At 46.5% G+C, this 20,556-nt stretch overlaps 1 protein-coding gene across 1 annotated transcript in view; it reads left to right on the top strand.

Moving 5' to 3' along the window:
• The first annotated feature begins 3,544 nt into the window (after positions 1-3,544).
• Positions 3,545-20,556, top strand: part of MAML2 (mastermind like transcriptional coactivator 2) — a 208,687-nt gene continuing 191,675 nt past the window's right edge. Inside the window, exons 1-2 of the mRNA XM_088456702.1 lie at positions 3,545-3,594; positions 5,563-6,144. Of these exons, the coding sequence (XP_088312828.1) occupies positions 5,725-6,144 (420 nt within the window). The 5' untranslated portion in view covers positions 3,545-3,594; positions 5,563-5,724. The remainder of the gene's footprint in view (positions 3,595-5,562; positions 6,145-20,556) is intronic.

The raw sequence follows: 20,556 nt of genomic DNA, 5'->3' as shown, positions 1-20,556 counted from the left end.
ACGATTGAACGATTTCTGACAGTATTAAAATTAATGAAATCGTTCAAATCTGACCGCAAACACATCAGATTTCAGAGATTGCTATCTGACATGCGGGAACGCCCATCGTTCGTCGATGCATACCCCACATGTCAAAGATATGAACGATTTTTACAATCGTTATCGTTCATATCTGAAATAAAATCTGACCGGGTGTATACAGCATTACACATCAGAATAAAGTATGGAATGGCAAATCCTCTGGGGGTTCTATGACTGGGTGGGCAGCAAAGAAAGGGGAGGGGGCAGTCTGCTTCACCAGTCACCGAACACGGCCCCCCAGGCACATAACAACAAATGTGGCTAATAAGAATTGCAGCCGCTACCAGCATTAATTTTAGAGGCCAGTGTAATCCGTGGCATCGACGTGGGGGTGGGTACTGATTTCAGGGGACCAGGGGCCTGATTCAGACCCACTCGCAAGCGGCTGTCCGCTCGCAAGTGGGTCGATGTTGTGCACTGCGCATGCGCACGACGGCGGGAGCTCCGTCGTGCGCATGCGCCAGACGCAACGAGCGAAGGACTTTCCTTCGCTCGTTGTGTCTGATCAAAGGGGGCGTGCTGTCGATGTTGATTGACAGCACACCCCCTTTGGTGGGCGTGCCGGGGGCGTGCCTCCCTGACGGGGGCGTTCCCAAGGGAACGCCTACCGTCAGAAGCCGGCCCACTGACATCACTAGTGATGTCAGTGGGAGTGATTTTGGCTCTGATAGAGCCAAAATCACTCCGGGCCTTGCGGTTGAAAAACTCAACCGCAGGCTCCGGCTCCCAGTGGCGATGGTCGCGATGGTCAAGACCATCGCGGCCATCAAACTGCACGCTCGTATAGGCTGTGGGTGGTGACCCACAGCTATACGAGCGTCCAGGAGGACGCTCCATAATTATGGAGGGCGGCCCTCATTCAGAGCGTGCGCTCTGCTCAGAGCGTACGGCTCTGAATGAGGGCCCAGGTCAGCTACTGAGAATATTTGTCCATTCACATCAGTTCCTGCTGCAGTGGAGCTTACAATCTATTGGGGTCATTCAGACCCGCTCGCGGCAGGACGCTCGCAAGCGGGTAGATGTTCCCCCACTGCGCATGCGCACGACGGAGGGAGCTCCGTCGTGCGCATGCGCGAGACCCGGCGAGCGATGGGCTCTCCATCGCTCCGGGTCTCGCACCAAAGGGGGCGTGCTGTCGATGTTGATTGACAGCACGCCCCCTTTGGTGGGCGTGCCGGGGGTGTGCCTGCCAGACGGAGGCATTCCCATGGGAACGCCTACCGTCTGAAGCCGGCCCCACTGACATCACTAGTGATGTCAGTGGGAGTGATTTTGGCTCTGATAGAGCCAAAATCACTCCAGGGCTTGCGGCAGCGAGACCCTACCACAGGGTCTCCGTCGCAAGCCCGATGGTCACGATGGTCAAGACCATCGCGAACATCATCATGGACGCTCGCATATGCTGTGGGTGGTCACCCACAGCTATGCGAGCGGCCAGGAGGCCGGTCCATTTTCATGGAGGAGGGCACTGATTCAGAGCGAGCGCTCTGGTCAGAGCGTCCGGCTCTGAATCAGGCCCTATATTCCTTACCACATGTACACACACAGCTGAAGGAAGCCCACACAAGCACGGGGAGAATGTACAAACTCCAAACAGTGGGCCCTTGGTGGGATTTAAGCACAGGACGTCAGTGCTATGAGGCAGTTATGCTAACCATTACACCAACCATGCTGCAACTTTTTTTTTTTTTTTTTTTAATGATTTGCCAGGGTCCTTTATTCTCGCCCGTCCTGTCACAGAGTAGAATTCAGTGGAATACTACCTGCGCTAGATCACCCAGACTCTGTAATTACATTAGGGATGACCATCAAAAAACGATCATTTTGAAACCATTGATGCCTCCAATCCAATTTCAATGGGTTTGCCATTAGATTCTGGGAATGCTATGGTTACTGCTTTCCCGATGGCTACTGACCATCACAAAGGAGAACCTCTAGTGGTGATTCAGAGGTGGCCTGAGCCGCATTGTGCAAGGCCCAATGGTTACCGCACGGATTATGCAGATCCATGCAATTTCGATAGGTTTCTCTGGGTGGTAACGGGAGGTGGGGGTGGGGCTGTCAGGTAAGGGCATGTTAGTGTCAACAGCTGCGTCTAAAGACATAGTTGACTGGCAATGCAGACACTGGCTTCGGCATGCCTCACAAATGGGGCCGCCCCGCGCACACTGATGCAGCACCAGATCTGCACATGCGCAGTACGGCTCCTGTGTATGTGCCAATCAAAAAACTTCGGCCACTTGCGTCCGACATCTCTCAAGCGTCCACCTCTAAATCAGCCCCTAACATACCTCCCAACATAGCCCATTCCAGGAGGGACAAAATGCTCTGTCCCTGTACGTCCTTCTTCATTTATGATTGCCATCACCTGTGTTGATTCACCTTTCTTATCAATTAACTAGTTCAACACAGGTGACGGCAATAGTAAATTAAGAGGGAAGTCCAGGAACAGAGGATTTTGGGGCCCATTTATTAATGATCGCATTTTGCAATGCGATCAGGGCATGCAGTACCGCCCCTGATCGCATTGCAAAATGCGATCCTATCTGCCGGATGTATTATCCGTGACATGCAGGGAGACGGGCTCCGAAAAGAGCCCGTCCCTGCGATGTCTCCGGAGGGCAGTCGGGGCTTCTGCGCATGCGCAGTCCCGCGGACTGCACATGAGCGGAGTCAATTGCCGGCGGAGGGATCTAGCAGATCCCTCCGCTGGCTGAAGTGCGGTAAGTCCCCATAGGCTACAGCTGCTAACGCTATCTTTATCGCATTCCCGATATTGATACATTTTGCAGCATCGCATCCCCCATATAAACCTTTGGGGGAGGCGGCTGCCGGCGGCAATGGAGGGATCGCAGCAAGTATCAGAGATACATCTGGGGGATACTGGGGGATACTTAGTATTTGAGGTAAACCCCCGAAAACCTGTTTTCGGGGAATTTACCTCAAATTCCCTTTGATAAATGGGCCCCTTTGTCCCTCCTGGAATGGGTCATGTTGGGTGGTATGCCCTTGCCTAAGATCATTCTAAAGCTCAGTGCATTCTCACTATCAGCCACCAGATGTCTCTCTGGTTTATTACTGCATCTCTTCATGACGGACTTCATAGCTGCTGCAATTACCTGGTTTATCCAGCAGAGGGCCCCTGGAGAATGTGTGCACAATCTTGCACACAATGAAATCCTCTGTGCACTGGTGAAAGTGCTGGGTGCAGGCTAGTATCAGCAGACTGGGCTGATTACAACAAGCAACAACAACAAAAAAAAGTTTAGGAAAACGGTGGTTACATTGTAATTCCCATGCCTGTCTCTACAGGAGACCAGTGTCTAGAGACAGAGGAGATCAGGGCTTTATACCTGTTCTCATGGAGATGGAACTTTCACATGATGTAAGGGAACATTTTTGCTGAACAAGAGCCTGGATCCTGTACCCAGGAATCCTGGCAACATTTGCTGCACTGATCATACTGAAGAATGTTTTTCCCCCGTCAGAGGGTGCAGCCAGAAGCTCCATAAGGTAAGATTGCTGGGAATGTGTTCTGCCGTCTGCCTGTTACTTAATCTACTGCTAACTTAAGTCTAAAGTATTGCAAGATACCTGTCCCCCTGTTCTAGTTGCAGAATGTGGTACTACAAGTGTCAGCATGGCATGCTATGCCATCCAGAGACTGCTAGAGAGCCACCTCCTGTACTAGGACATGGCAGAATGGATTGACTTGTGTAACACAATGAATGGGCACAGCTTTCCGTGTACAGATGTGTCCTGCTCTATTGCTGCAGCAAATAGCGCCACGCTTGGCGAGAGGCGTGCGCCCACGAGCGGATACCCGCACTACGTTCGTACTCATACCTTCATGGGATTGCACAGTGTGATCGCAGTGCGTACCGTAGCGTATGCTGCTGCGGGTAATCGCATGTCACGATGCGTGCGCACGTTTGTAGCGCGATCGACAAAGTTGTATATACATGGGCTGCATGGTCGGTTTGCAATCTAATTCCTCTTAACCTTCTGAGCACCAGATGTTCCAGTATTCTAGTAAGTGGGAACAGGCAGTACCTGTGTTCCTGTGTGGATTTTGGTTACAGGAGCGGAGTCGCATTCAGAATCGCATAGGTTTAGAATGGTAGGGGTCAAGACGAATCATATTCGATGCAATTTCGGTTTTACATGTGAGACGTAGACATCACTATGTATCTGTCATAGTTTTTAACTCTGCGGATCTGTAAAGAATTTAGTTAATCAATAATCTGTGACTATTGCTGTAATGTGATTCATTCTGCAGAAGAGATGCTAGATTTCCTGTATGGTACTTTATGGTTAACTACTGTCCCCTATACATCTCTGGATGTTGATCTCCAACCTAGTATAATCAAAGGTTAGCAGGTCAACAGTAAAGCTAGGTACACACTATACAACTATTGGGCCGATTTACCAATAATCGGGTCATCGGCCTGATTTATTGTATAGTGTGCATGAACAATCGTTTCACCGATAAAACGGCTAAAAAACGTCCAGAAACGATTTCCTTCGATTATCCGATAAGTCGGCCAAAACATAAAATCTCAATCTCCCGATAATGCGCAGTGTGTGCATTCTCGATTACCTGCCCATATTTCTATAGTTTTCCAGTCACTGTGCCATCCTCCTTGTAGGCGGATTTATTCAAATTCACTGCGGTGTGGCGGGAAATCGGTAAACTTCTAATAAAAAATAATGTGTAGCCCAGATATTGGGTCTTTTGATTTTGCCAAAAAATTGCCACGTTTGTCAGACCGATTAGAAAAAAATCAGACAATGTGTACCTAGCTTTACTCTGTATTGTAAGCATTGCAACATATGTTCTATAAAACAGGACTGTACAACTGCATTGGAGAAAGGGAAGTCATTACACATCAAGTAGTCACACACCTGGAGAGTTAGTAGAGAATTTAATTGTCGGCAAAGGGCGGTTGGCGTGTGGCGTGTAAACACCGGCAACGGCAGCCCGACTCACACCCTTGGCCCGGCCGGCCGAATGCCCAATTCGCACAAAAGTGCTGGCTACCCTATGGTGCAGTAAACACTTTTGTGGGAGATCCCGCTGCCGTAAAGCGCTGTGGCTGACGCGAATATATTGCCGGGCAAATGGATTCGCCATGAATTGAATCCCCCCCCTTAATGTCTATTTAACCTAATTGGCTGACCACTGAGTTTGGGAGATAAAATTGTACAATTGGTTTAGAATTGATCGGTTGGATGGTAAATCGGATGAGCCGATGGCATTCCCCACCACGTGTTGGGGGGGGGGGGGGGGGGTTATTGACTGACCCAGAATAGGAGAGGGACGCAGAGTCTCCTGAATGGCCCAACCTGTACAATTCGTCTCTCTCCCAGTGCAGCCAAATTGCTATCAGGTCCGTCTGTTGTACAATCAGCTGAGCAATAAGATCATATGACTTGGTTGTAATTGTAAATATTATAAAAGTAACATTTTCTTTCTTCTAGGACAAGGACATTTTTGGATAAATTGGTTTTATTTGGTATCTATTTCCCGGACTGTCTCAGAGCCGGCGCCTGCTCTGTTTATGTGGCACTAACGGGAAAATATTAACCATCTGTGGTTTAATTAACTACCGGGAAAACGTGCCTCCATACAGTAACAGAATTATGGGGGAAACAGCCCCCCCTCAAGCCCCGGCGGGGAGTCTTGGAATTGGTGTATCTAGTGTTGGTCTGCTTGGCGCTGGGACAGTAGCCCCTCGTTTGCACAGCGCCATAGTTGAGCGTTTGCGGGCTCGGATCGCCGTGTGTCGCCAGCATCACCTGAGCTGTGAAGGACGCTATGAGCGCAGCAGGGCGGAGAGCTCTGATAGGGAGCGGGAAAATACGCTCCAACTGCTGACCCTTGTCCAACATGGCCAGGGCACGCGGAAGAACAGTAAGCATAACAAGAGCGCCTGTGCAGTGCCGCCAGACTACCGCCAGCATCAGCAGCAACTACTGAGCGATAATGGCGGCGAGGCCAATGGCGAACAGCAACACTCGACGTCTAATGGACTTGGCCAAAGAAACTCAGCTCTTATCGCTGTAAGTAGCAACATCTATTTCTTGTTATACATTTAATTTATTCACGTTGGTTCACTGACATTTTTAATGACATTTTGTGAAATGTATATTCAACAATTGAGAAGAAGCTCTTGCACATGATTGCTGTCTTTTGGTAGGACATCGGGCCTCATTCAGCGATGTACGGAAACCCGATGGTTTGCGTACACCTCCAATGGTGGGAGGGCAGGCCCCCATTTGCAAGTTCTCTCACAGGGGCCTATTTATCAACGAGTTTTATCATATGCAACGAGTGATACAACACGTTTACGTATGATAAATGGTGCTCCAGCCAATCAGCTCCCAACTGTCATTTTTCAGACAGATGTCAGTTGGGAGCTGATTGGCTGGCGCCTGCCGGCCATTATCATACACAGCGAGTTAATGAGATGAAGTTTTCTGCCGCCATGTATAAGGTCAGTTTGAAATGATCGTAGTCTGAGCTCCAACATTTACATTGCTGCAGCAAAGTGCGGGTTCTCTGCAGGATGATAAATGCTTAGGTATAATACAGTACACAAGGGGCCTGATTCTAAAGTCGGACACATATGCGCCCGCATTATCATCCGGGCATGGCATCCTAATCAGTTACTTACGCCGCCCGCTGGCTTTCCGTCAGCAGTCGCCATCATTTGTAAAAGGACTGGCGCCCTCCCTGTGTTTGGAGAAAGAGATCCGTCAGAAACAGGCGACTCAGCTACGTCCGGACACCACAAACAATCGTGGAAGTCGGCTACACACCCGCGACACTACCACAAAACGCAGCTGTTCAGGTGCGTCCGAATAGTCGCAACCCAGCTGCTGCTCAGATCGTCTATTTCACCTAAGGCTCTGCGTGCGCTCACGATGCGACTCAGGCGGAGCTACTTGCTGCTGCGGACGCATGATGTGACCGTGTGCAGACTCCATTTTCTGTTTTAAAAGTGCAGAGCATTCTCTGTGTGGGGGCGCTGCACATGTACAATTTCTTTGCCATCGTTATGTATGAGCTTTTAGTTTTGCAGGGAAACTACTGGAGTAATTGTACTTTTAAATCTGATTTTCAACACTAGGGGCCTAAATTTACTAAAGTGAGAGTTTTTAGAAGTGAGTTTTAGAAGAGATGTTGCCCATGGAAACCAATCAGATTCTACCTATCATTTAACTAGCACCTTCTAGAAGATAATAGCTAGAATCTGATTGGTTGCTATGGGCAACATCTCTTTTAAAACTAACCTCTGAAAACTCTCACTTTAGTAAATTTACCCCTAGGGCCCTAAATAAAATGCATAACTCTGCTTGTAGATTATCATATTATAAACTATGGATATAGGGGTACGAATTTAAATATATTTAAAAAAGACTTGAATTGACAATTGACATTTAATAAACGGTAAAATAGCCTCTAACCATACAGAGTGTAAACGTTTCTGGTACAGCCATTAAAGCACTGATGTATTATCTCTAGTATTGGATGGATGGAAGTCATACGGCCATTCAGCTATACCCTGATTTCTGGTCGGTGAGTTGCATTTCCCTGGCTGTGAATGGTGTCTGCTGCTTACATGATGTTACCAGCAAGCAGTTCGCCGACTCATCCCTATTAATAGGGAGATATTTGTATTACACAGGTTCTGATTGGATCTAGGCTGGGACGTGTCTGTCTGTCTTCATGTCATACTCCTGAGATTTAATATAAAAATGATTAGAATAATGCAAAGAAGATATTTATAACTTTAAAAACATCTTCTTTGTTTATTGTATACATTTTTACAGTTAACACTCACCAGCTTTGTGGAGCTCCCTGGGACTGCAGGGAGATGAGAGATGAGGCAGCAACAACTCAGCCTCGCTTCTGTATAGTCAGACACTGGCTGCAGAGCTGGGGGTGAGGCCACACCACGGGCAGTAAGCCGCACAGAAAGAAAGCTGATAGAGGCATGCCTCTGAGTTTGGGGGGCGTGCCTTGAGCACTGATGGACATCTTGGGTGCGTCATGTGACCAGTAAGTGCACTGCCGTGTTTAGAGATCGGAGTTGTCAGCAGCAGCAAGAGAAGACACAGTGATGCAGGTTTGGAGAATCAATGGACACTGAAGCTTAGTGTAGTGAGGGGAGAGTTACAGTGAGTAGGTGGTGAGACAGGGTCCCAGCACTCAGACCCATCTCCATGTGTGCCTCCCCAACCATTCACCTCACCGCATGTCACGGGATCTAGGTGAGATACAGACTTTATTACGTGGAGCAACTGTAAAATTACTTTATTCAGTTTGACTATTTAACCATGACTTTGTATTGATTGGCTGGTGTTACTCACCTAGTATATTATTGCTGGGGCCAGTACTATTCATGTAACAGAGCAGGTCAGTCCTTTCAGCTGGGAGATACAGATGTGCACCTAGTTATGTACATAATCTCTATTGTGAATATTAAAACTGAACTACCACCTAAGGTAGTGAACACTTTTTTCAGTACTCTAAAATGGCTGCCGAATGGGGGAGTGAGGAAGAGAACCAATTTAATAAAAAAACCCAAACACAATGTCTGTGATGGCAGACTCTCATTGGTCCCCCTGCTCACACCTCCCCCTATAGTACTCCCTCCTTTTCAAACCTTACAAAATGGAGGTGGTGCCCATAGCAACCTATCAAATTCTACCTATCATATGTCTAGTACAGTCTATAAAGTGATAGCTAGAAAGTGATTGGTTACTGTAGGAAACAGCTCCACTTTGATTAATCTCCCCCTCGATGATAGTGCAGCTTTGTTGAGCGGTGCAGCTCACTGTTCAGTAAAAATAACACTGGTTCTCCTCCCTAACCCATAATCCCTTTGTCTCCCAGAACTCTCCTGTCAGCCTTATTCATACTTGCTAACTGTCCCGCTACGTCAATTCTCCCATGGACTTCCAGTAGATTTAAGCTGGGTACACACCTGGACGACCGCGCTTAGCGATGCAGCAATGTGGTGTAGCGATATGTTGCATCGCCGTACACGCTGCACGATTTTCTGTACGACGGTGCGATATATCCTTACAGGTCTAATGTAACTATAGGGCGATTCTCTGTGTGACACATCGGATATTTACATACAGTACATCCAAGTACGCAAACTGTTTCTACACCAAATTTTTTTTTTTTCTTTTCTGTCTGGTGTCCAAGTCTACTTCGTTGGTAGAAAATATACACCAGAAAAAGTGTCACTACAGTAAACCGTTCCTTCTGGGATTTTTTTAAAAACTCTGCGCGGGACTCTCTGAGACTCTCTGGATCCCGCGCATCACGCAGAGTTTTTCACTGTAGTGAATTTTTTTCTGGTGTATATTTTCGACCAACAAAGAAAAAAAAAAAAAAAGTGGTATAGAAACACTTCACGTAGTTGAATACATGACATGTATATGTCCCGTGTGTCACACAGAAAAAAAAAATCACCCTATACTGCATCGACTGTGGCATTGTCCATTTGATGTGCAGCACATCCGATGGGAAGATGTGACCACCCAATTCATCGTAAGATGAGTTGGCTGGTTTTCAGGGTATACACTCTATGATGGTCATTCCGATTTGTCACGCGCGATATATTGGATGATATACTGTATAGTGTTTACCCAGCTTTAGGCACTCTCCTGTATCACTTGGAAATGGGTGGTACTCGGTGGGAACCGCCCCCCTGTACATAATCAGTGCTGGGATGAAGCCGAATTATGTCATTTGCTGTTCCTGCCCCTATAGTTGCCATATTGATACATGATAACCCTCTCACAGTACAATAACATGGGTGAGTGGACAAGTGGGAAGGAACATGCATATGCAGGGCTATGTTTCTGGGAAAAATAGGCTAAGGAACTGGGGGTGGAACTATAGAGTAACAATTATATATGTTTGTGTGTGTGTATATATATCACAGTACTGTGCAAAAGTTTTTGGCAGGTGTGAAAAAAAATCTGCAAAGTAAAAATGCTTTCGAAAATTGAAGTATTAATAGTTTATTTTTATCAATTAACAAGAGTCAAAGTGAATGAACAGAAGAGAAATCTAAATCAAATCAATATTTGGCGTGACCACCCGTTGCCTGCAAAGCAGCATCAATTCTTCTAGGTGCACTTGCACACAGTTTTTGAAGGAGCTCGGCAGGGAGGTTGTTCCAAACATCTTGGAGAACTAACCACAGATCTTGGATGTAGGCTTGCTCATATCCTTCTGTCTCTTCATGTAATCCCAGACAGACTCGATGATGGTGAGATCAGGGCTCTGTGGGAGCCATATCATCACTTCCAGGACTCCTTGTTCTTCTTCATTCTGAAGATAGTTCTTATTGACATAGGCTGTATGTTTGGGGTTATTGTCCTGCTGCAGGATAAATTTGGAGCCAATCAGACACCTCCCTGATGGTATTATAGTTGATTTGGCCACACCTAATGTTATTGCTATCTCTTTGATGGGTTTGTTTTGATTTTTCAGCCTAATGATGGCTTGCTTCACTGATAGTGACAGCTCTTTGGATCTCATATTGAGAGTTGACAGCAACTGATTCCAAATGCAAATGTCACACCTAGAATCAACTCCAGACCTTTTACCTGCTTAATTGATAATGAAATAACTAGGGGTGAGCGGGTTCGGATTTCTGAAATCCGAACCCCCCCGAGCCCCCCCGATCCGAGTCCGATCCGAGTCAGGCTCGACTTTTCCCGCCTGACTCGGATCTGAAATCGAGGCAAAACGTCATCATCCCGCCTTCCGAGTCTCGCGGGTTTTGGATCCTATATAAGGTACCCGCGTCGGCGCCATTTTCTCACTCGGCTGTGGACAGTGAAGAGGGAGGGTGGGAGTTAGGGCTGTGTAGTGTAGTGTAGTGTAGTGCTGCTGTTGTCCACTACTTCAAAGTCCATAGGGGCTGGCTGTGTTGTGCTGTGCTGCTGTTGTTAATAGGGGCTGTGTCCACTACTTCAAAGTCCATAGGGGCTGGCTGGACTGTGTTGTGCAGTCAGTTCTCCATAGGGGCTGTGTCCACTCCAAAGTCCTGTGCAGTGTCCCAGTCCTAAAGGGGTGCTGTAGTGTTGTCCAGGGGGTGCTCTGTCCATCAGGGGTGCTCCCCCCAAGTGCTAAAAAAATAATATATTTTCTGTGTTTGTGAATTGTGTGCGCAGTAGCCGCACGTGCATCAACAAAGTAGTGCCAAGCGTGCGCCTGTGTCATAAGTAAAGGGCCGGCTGGCTTGACCGTTAAAGGGTGCTGTAACCCCCAAAGTACACTCCAGTCCAAAACCCAAAAAAAATAATTTTCTGTGTTTAGCCGCACGTATATATCAAATCGATATAACATAAATGGAGGACCAAACTTTCTCCGATAAAAATAAAATAGAGAAAGATCAAGAACCACTTCCTCCTAGTGCTGAAGCTGCTGCCACTAGTCATGACATAGACGATAACATGCCATCAACGTCGTCTGCCAAGGCCGATGCCCAATGTCATAATAGAGGGCACATACAATCCCAAATGACAAAGTTCAGGAAAATGACCTTGAAAAAAACATTTAAATCAGCTGAAGAGAAACGTAAACTTGCCAATATGCCATTTACGACACGGAGTGGCAAGGAACGGCTAAGGTCGATCCCTAGTATGTTCATGACTAGTGGTTCAGCTTCACATGACGATGGAAGCCCTCCTCCCACTAAAAAAATCAAAAGAGTTAAGCTGGCAAAAGCACAGCGAAGAACTGTGCTTTCTAAGAAGATATCACAAATCCCCAAGGAGAGTCCAAGTGTGGTGGTAGTTGCGATGCCTGACCTTCCCAGCACTGGACGGGAAGAGGTGGCTCTTTCCACCATTTGCACGCCCCCTGCAAGTGCTGAAAGGAGCACCCACAGTCCACTTGCTGATATGCAAATTGAAGATGTCACTGTTGAAGTACAACAGGATGAGGATACTGGTGTAGCTGGCGCTGAGGAGGAAGTTGGCGAGGAGGATTCTGATGGTGATGTGGTTTGTTTAAATCAGGCTCCGGGGGAGACAGTTGTTGTCCGTGGGATGAAAAAGCCCATCACGGTCATGCCTGGGCAGAAGACCAAACATTCCACCTCTTTGGTCTGGCAATATTTCTATCCAAATCCGGACAACAACTGTCTTGCCATATGTACCATATGTAAAGGTGAAATAAGTAGGGGTAGGGACGTCAACCACCTAGGAACATCCTTCCTTATACGGCACCTGCAGCGCGTTCATAAAAAGTTACTGTCAAGTTCAGAAACTTTGGCTAAGACCGTAAGCAGTCCAGGGACACCTAAATCCCGTTGTCCTGTTGTATCCAAGCGCCTGCAAACCACACCGTCAACTCCCTCCTCGTCAATTTCCTCCTTAGTCAGGATCGGAAGTAGTCCTGCAGGCCATGTCACTGGCATGACTGACTCTCCTATCTGGGATTCCTCCGGAGGATCCTGCATTGCTACGCCTACTGCTGCCGCTGCTGCTGTTGCTGCTGCTGGGAGTCGTTCATCATCCCAGAGAGGAAGTAGGAACACCACTACTTTTACTAAACAATTGACCCTCCAACAGTCCTTAGCGAGGAGGATGAAGTACGACAGCAGTCATCCTGAAGCAAAACGTATAACTGAGGCCTTGACTGCTATGTTGGTGTTAGACGTGCGTCCGGTATCTGCCATTAGTGCAGTGGGATTTAGACAATTGATGGAGGTAGTGTGTCCCCGGTTCCAAATCCCGTCTAGATTCCACTTCACTAGGCAGGCGATACCGAGACTGTACAGAAACGTCAGAAAAAGTGTCCTCAGTGTCCTGAAAAATGCCATTGTACACAATGTCCACTTAACCACGGACATGTGGACAAGTGGAACAGGGCAGACTAAGGACTATATGACTGTGACAGCCCACTGGGTAGATGTATCACCTTACGCAGCAACAGCAGCAGCGTCACCAGTAGCAGCATCTCAGAAACGCCAGCTCGTTACAAGGCAGGCTACGCTGTGTATCACCGGTTTCAGTAAGAGGCACACCGCCGACAACCTCTTAGAGAAACTGAGGGAAATCATCGCCCAGTGGCTTACCCCACTTAGACTCTCCTGGGGATTTGTGATATCTGACAACGCCATCAATATTGTGCGGGCATTACATCTGGGCAAATTCCAGCACGTCCCATGTTTTGCTCACACAATAAACTTGGTGGTGCAGAATTTTCTGAAAAGCAACAGGGGCGTGCAGGAGACGCTTTGGGTGGCCCGAAAAATTTCTGGCCACTTTCGCCATTCAGCGACTGCGTGCCGAAGACTGGAGCGCCAGCAAACACTCTTGAACCTGCCCCGCCATCACCTGAAGCAAGAGGTTGTGACGCGGTGGAACTCAACCCTCTATATGCTTCAGAGGATGGAGGAGCAGCAAAAGGCCATACAAGCCTATACATCCACCTATGACATAGGCAAAGGAGGGGGTATGCACCTGACTCAAGCGCAGTGGAGAATGATTTCCGTGTTGTGCAAGGTTCTCCAGCCCTTCGAACTTGCCACACGTGAAGTCAGTTCAGACACTGCCAGCTTGAGTCAGGTCATTCCCCTCATCAGGCTTTTGCAGAAGCAGCTGGAGAAAGTGAAGGAGGAGCTAAGACGGAGCGATTCCGCTCGGCATGTGGGACTTGTGGATGAAGCCCTTCATTCGCTTTGCCAGGATTCCAGGGTGGTCAATCTGTTGAAATCAGACCACTACATTTTGGCCACCGTGCTCGATCCTAGGTTTAAAGCCTATGTGGTGTCTCTCTTTCCGGCCGACACAAGCCTGCAGAGGTGCAAAGACCTGCTGGTGAACACATTGTCAGCTGAAGCGGAACGTGACACGTCAACGGCTCCTTCTTCATTTTCTCCCGCAACTGGGGCTGCCAGGAAAAAACTTAGGTATCCTAAGCAACCCGCTGGCAGTGATGCAGGGCAGGCAGGACCAAGTTTGGACATCTGGTCCGGACTGAAGGACCTGGCAACAACTTCTGACATGTCTACTGTCACTGCATATGATACTGTCACCATTGACAGAATGGTGGAGGATTACATCGGTAACAGCATCCAAGTAGGCATGTCAGACAGTCCATACCTGTACTGGCAGGAAAAAGAGGCAATTTGGAGGCCCCTGTACAAACTGGCTCTATTTTACCTGAGTTGCCCCCCCTCCAGTGTGTACTCCGAAAGAGTGTTTAGTGCAGCCGGGAACCTTGTCAGCGAAAGGCGTAGGAGGTTGCTTCCACAGAATGTGGAGAAGATGATGTTCATCAAAATGAATTATCAGCTCTTCCAGGGAGACCAGCCTCCAGAAGGTACAGAGGGACCTGTGGTGATGGATTCAAGTGGGGACGAGTTAATACTTTGTGAGGATGAGGATGTACACACTGAAGAGGGTGAGGAATCGGTGGATGAGGAGGATGAGGATGACATCTTGCCTCCGTAGAGCCAGTTTGTGCAGGGACACATTAATTGCCAGCTTGTTTTGTGGGGGCCCAAACGAACCAATCATTTCAGCCACAGTTGTGTGGCAGACCCTGGCGCTGAAATGATTGGTTTGTTAAAGTGTGCATGTCCTGTTTATACAACATAAGGGTGGGTGGGAGGGCCCAATGACAATTCCATCTTGCACCTCTTTTTTTTCTTTGCATTATGTACAGTTTGGGGCCTAGTTTTTCAATGCCATCCTGTCTGCCACTGCAGTTTCACGCCTAGATGGGTCACGTGTTTGTGCCGCCCACTCGTGTCGCTTAGCATAGTCATCCAGCTACCTCGGTGCAACCTTTTGGACATAAAAACACTATTGTGAGGTGTGAGGTGTTCAGAATAGACTGGAAATGAGTGGAAATTAAGGTTATTGAGGTTAATAATAGCATAGGAGCAGAAAAACCTACAAATTCTGTGATTGTAGCTGTTTTTATGCTTTTTAAAAAAAAAATACAGATCCAAAACACAAAACCCAGAACCCAAAACACGGAAGGGTGGTTTTGGCAAAACCAATCCAGATCCAAAACACGAAGAAAGATCCAGATCCAAAACCAAAACACAAAACACGAAAAGTGGCCGGTGCACACCCCTAGAAATAACGAGGGAATAGCCCACGCCTGTCCATGAAATAGGTTTTGAGTTGATAGTCCCATTACTTTTGGCCCCTTAAAAAGTGGGAGGCACATATTGACACCGTTGTAATTCCTACACCGTTCACCCGATTTGGATGTAATTACCCTCAAATTAAATCTGAAAGTCTGCAGTTAAAGCACATCTTGTTTGTTTCATTTCAAAGCTATTGTGGTGGTGAATAGAGGCCAAAATATGAAAATTTTGTCAATGTCCCAATATTTATGCACCTGACTGTATATATATTTTAAAATAATATTTATCTTCTGTAGAATATATTTTGGCCCTGGACATTGCATCATAGGTAATGAGAGGTTCAGGAACCGAATTTCCTGCTTGTTCCTGCTGAAAAATAGCACTGTGCGTATGTGACATCATTGAGGGGTGAAGTTTATTCTCCTTAGGGGCATTGGCAACTTTGAAGGGAGCCAAAAACAAACAAAGCAGTCAAAGAGGTGGCCGATATAATCAGTGGTGAATGTTTCCTATTTTACCTTAGTGGTCCTACAGTACTTGTGAGCTTGGAGTATATTCCAATGATTTTGGGAAGCATTTCTTGCTGCTTATTACATGAGGCTTGCTATATGTAATAAGTGATCCAAAGCGGATATTGAAGAATTCTGTTTAGATCGGCCACGGCAATTCCAGAAGTTCTACTTCTGTGGTAGATTTGAAAACTAATTTCAAAGGCTATAGCTGCATACACACGTAAAGATTTTCTGTCCAATCATCCATCTAGTTGATTGGTTGGAATGAAAATCTGGTAACGTATGGGAGTAACTCATGATCAGCAATTTGCTCCTAAATGCCAGAAAACAGATGAAAATGGTCGGTCAGACAAGTTTGTTAAATATTTGATCTAAACAATTTGTTCAAACAACAGTTTTTGTCCATTTTCTGGCGTTTGGGAGAAAATTGCTGATTGTCATTTGCTGTCATACCTTACCAGATTTTCATTCCAACCAATCAACTAGTTGGATGGTTGGACAGATAATCTTTACGTGTGTACCCAGCCTAAAGCTGGCCACACACTAGACCAGGGGTCTTCAAACTTGGCCCTCCAGATGCTGTGGTACTACACATCCCAGCATGCACTGCACATAGGTTTAGCATGCTGTTATATCAAAAAGGTGGCAGTGCATGCTGGGATGTGTAGTTCCACAGCATCTGGAGGGCCAAGTTTGAAGACCCCTGCACTAGACCAACTTACATCCAACCAGCCAACTTGTTGATTGGTTGGAATGAAAATCTGGTAAGGAATGGGAGTAAATGATGATCAGCAATTTGCTCCTAAATGCCAGAAAAACAGATGAAAATGGTCGTTCAGACAAGTTTGTTAAATGTTTGATCTAAACTATTTGTTCAAACAACAGTTTTGGTCCATTTTCCAGCGTTTGGGAGAAAATTGCTGACTGTATACCTTACCAGATTTTCATTCCAACCAATCAACTAGTTGGCTGGTTGGACAGATAATCTTTAGATGTGTGGCCAGCTTAAGAGGTAGATGTACTAAGCCGTGGAGAGAAAGTACCAACCAGTCAGCTCCTAACTGTCATTTTTAAAACCTAGCCACAAACAGGGGCTCATTGGTTCATTTATCTCTTTCAGTTTCAACTTGATCTCTCTCCAAGGTTTGATAAATCTCCCCCAATAATATTGCTTGTCAGCCTTGTTCAGGGATTAGGATTCATTGTCATTTAGCTTAAAACAATTCTTTATGCAAATAGAAATGAGCAGATGGGTCATATTGAGTGTTGCGCTGTGATTCATGTGTTCCTGATGCAAAAACTCTGAATAATGAGAAGTAATAGAGTGATGACTGATATTCGGCTTCAGTCTCCCTATGAGCTCACCCAGCGCTGAGCTGTCGCACTAGCGACAGACACGATGACTTCTCACTCACACTTGTGACTTCTCAGATGATCTCTGTAGATTTATTCTTGTACCATCATCTGCCAGGAATGTTTCTCCCTTTACAAGAAAAGTGGTCTGGTCTGGCTTCTGTACGGCAACAAACATGTTTTGAATATAGCCTAGGTGCTGGTACACAGGGCAAGGTGATTGGTTAGCTCCCTGCGGTATAGAGCAATATATATTTAATACGCATTCCTTACAGAGCAGTAACACCCAATGTCCAGATTCAGGTGAAGCTAAGCGAACACTGGGCCTGATTCAGAGCTGGACGCTCTGAATCAGGGCCCTCCTACATGAAAATGGAGCGGCCTCTTGGACGCTCGCATAGCTGTGGGTGACCACCCACAGCTATAGCGAGCGTCCATGATAATGGTCGCGATGGTCAAGACCATCGCGACCATCGGGCTTGCGACGGAGACCCTGCGGTAGGGTCTCGCTGCCGCAAGCCCTGGAGTGATTTTGGCTCTATCAGAGCCAAAATCACTCCCACTGACATCACTAGTGATGTCAGTGGGGCCGGCTTTAGACGGTAGGCGTTCCCATGGGAACGCCTCTGTCTGGCAGCCACGCCCCCGGCACGCCCACCAAAGGGGGCGTGCTGTCAATAAACATCGACAGTACGCCCCCTTTGGTGCGAGACCCAGAGCGACGGCTATCCCGTCGCTAGCCGGGACTCGCGCATGCGCACGACGGAGCTCCCTCCGTCGTGCGCATGCGCAGTAGGGCACCATCGACCCGCGTGCGAGTGGGTCTGAATGACCCCCACTTTTCAGAAGTGAGTGTGTGTGTGTGTGTGTGTGTGTGTGTGTGTGTGTGTGTGTGTGTGTGTGTGTGCGCACCAGTCCATCCCTTTCCATCATTAATATTTTTTTGGGACTATCGGGTCAAATCATTTAGAAGCAATGCCTGCGGTGTAGTGCGCACAGACGGCAGCCACTCATTTGTGTATTTTAATACACACCCCCTATGCTGCCGCCAAGTAAAATTCACAATTCAGGATTGAAATGAGTGAGATTAATGGGTGATGAAGGGCGCCGTTGCCGGCCTTCCATCACCATTCCATTGGCACATGGCGGGCATCACCTCCACATCACTCACAACTGTATTGACCCCTTAAGATGCATACACACACAACGATTTTTTGAACGATTATCAATAACGATATCGTTCAATCGTTGAAAAAATCGTACACTTTCCGAGTTAAAACGATGAACGATTATCATTCATGCGCGTTCATGTTTGTAGTTCAGTCAGACTGACCAACTCAACGATTGTCAGTAAGGGAATATGCAAAAATCGTTTGTAGTTCAAAAAAATCGTTCATTACATTTAGTAAATGAACAATTTTAGTAAACGATTTTTGTTCATTTTTCCCTTGAAAAAATGAATGATCGTTTACTAAAATCGTTCATTTACTACATCTTTGAGTGTGTATGCAGCTTTAGTGTTAAATCACATTTAAAGTTTGTTAAACACTAAAGCTGCATACACACACAATGATTTTTTTAACGATTATCGTTAAACGATATCGTTTAACGATAATCATTTGAAAAAATCGTTCACTTTCTAAGTCAAACGATGAACGATTATCGCTCATGCGCATTCACGTTTGTAGTTCAGTCAGACTTGTCAACTGAACGATTTTCATTAAGGGAATATGCAAAAATCGTTTGTAGTTCAAAAGAATCGTTCATTACACTTTAAAAAATGTGACAGATAATCTGACAGAAAATCGTTCATAAAATCGTTGGTAACAAAATCGTTGTGTGTGTATGCAGCTTTAGGGCTAGATATACTAAACTTTGGAGAGAGGTAAAGTGGAGAGAGATAAAGTACCAACCAACCAGCTCCTGTCCTTTTTCAAACACAGCATGTAAAGTGATAGTTAAGAGCTGATTGGTTGGTACTTGTTTTCTCTCTACTTTATCTCTCTCCAAGTGCTGTGTGTGGGAGATCTAAGTTTGGGGTGCAGCAGACATAGGGAATTACATGGAATCACGCACATTTTCTTGCTATAAGAGTTGGACTTGGTTGCTCCTGTTGCTGGCAGAAGGACAATGAGTGAAATGACAGCTTAGCCTGCTGTAGTGTACACAGCCTGTGCAGACATGTTTCTGGTAATTTATGTAAAGGAAGTTTCCTCTGCACAAAGAGAAGGTGAAGCGGAGACATTAGCTCTGTAAGCTTACACTTGAGGCCGGATTACACAGAGAGCTTAGCTTTCTCTATAACCTCCTTCATATAGAATAATGAAGTAATAGTGAAGGTGTGGCGGAGGTCTGAGCAGTGTTATTTGCAGTGTTTGGTTTATGTTTGGTAAAATATTTTCAGGGTCTGATTCATAGTTGTACGCTAATGCCGCCGCGTCTTTGTATGCAGCTGCCGTACAAAAATATGCAAATGTCCCAGACGCCGGGAGATGTACTGAGGCGCTCACCTGTGGCTTTGCGAACCCAAACGGCTGCATGCAAAGACGCAGATCTTTCAATCATCGCCGTTCTGTGTAACCCGAGGGCTGCGGGGACTGAGATGCCGGATCTATTTTTCTTGTGAACGGGAACGCAGACGCAGGTTGTGACACTCCTGCATTATTTGCCGACACACCTCGTTAACGCTCCCTGACTGACAATCAGACTGCGAGTAATTAGTCGCTGCTAGCGACGCCGTCAATGTACCTTAAATCACGTGCAGCGTGCGCAGTTTACCGATAATTGCTCAACTCCATAAATATTGGCATAGCGTACAACTCTGAATTAGGCTCTTAGTACATAGGGGCTCTATTTAGGAAGCTGTACTTGCATTTATCCATATTTTTTGTACTTCATTGCATTTACATGTTCCCCAAAATGTGTATTAAACCGTCTGCAGGGACATCCCGTGCGAAAAAAGGGGCGAGGACAATGGAGGTGGAAGTGTTGAACACAGCAGCCAATGAGATTGTAGCTATCATTTAGCTAGTACATGTTATAAAATGTTAGCTGGCTTCTCATTGGTTGCTGTGGGCACCACCTCTGTTTGTCCTCTTTAGAAGGTTTTATAAATGATGGGGTCCTGGTGTGTAGTTGGGATAAATTTTTCTATAAAATATTCGCCTTGTTCCGCCATGTTTCCTTTCTCGGGTGGAATTTGGGAGCAAGTGTTCCCTGCGCAACCCCAACCAGACCACACAGCAGAATGAATTGGTTGTCATTGTCAGCTCTATTCATAGGGAGGGAATTACATTTTCTGTGATGTCAGGTTGCGGACCGCTTGTAACGGTAAAGAATCTTCACTCAATTTCCTGCGCACTTCTGTGTTGACAGGAGGGAAAATAAGTGACGACACTATCGGCCGATTATGATGCCTTTTTTTGGTGAATAAAAAATTCTAACAGCTCGAATGGTGAGTGCCCTCA

Source organism: Taudactylus pleione, unplaced genomic scaffold (genome assembly GCF_031769625.1).
Source record: "Taudactylus pleione unplaced genomic scaffold, aTauple2 ptg000711l, whole genome shotgun sequence".
Classification (NCBI taxonomy): Eukaryota; Metazoa; Chordata; class Amphibia; order Anura; family Myobatrachidae; genus Taudactylus; species Taudactylus pleione.
Note: the sequence above shows the minus strand (reverse complement) of the source record. Positions and strands in the feature narration are given on the sequence as shown.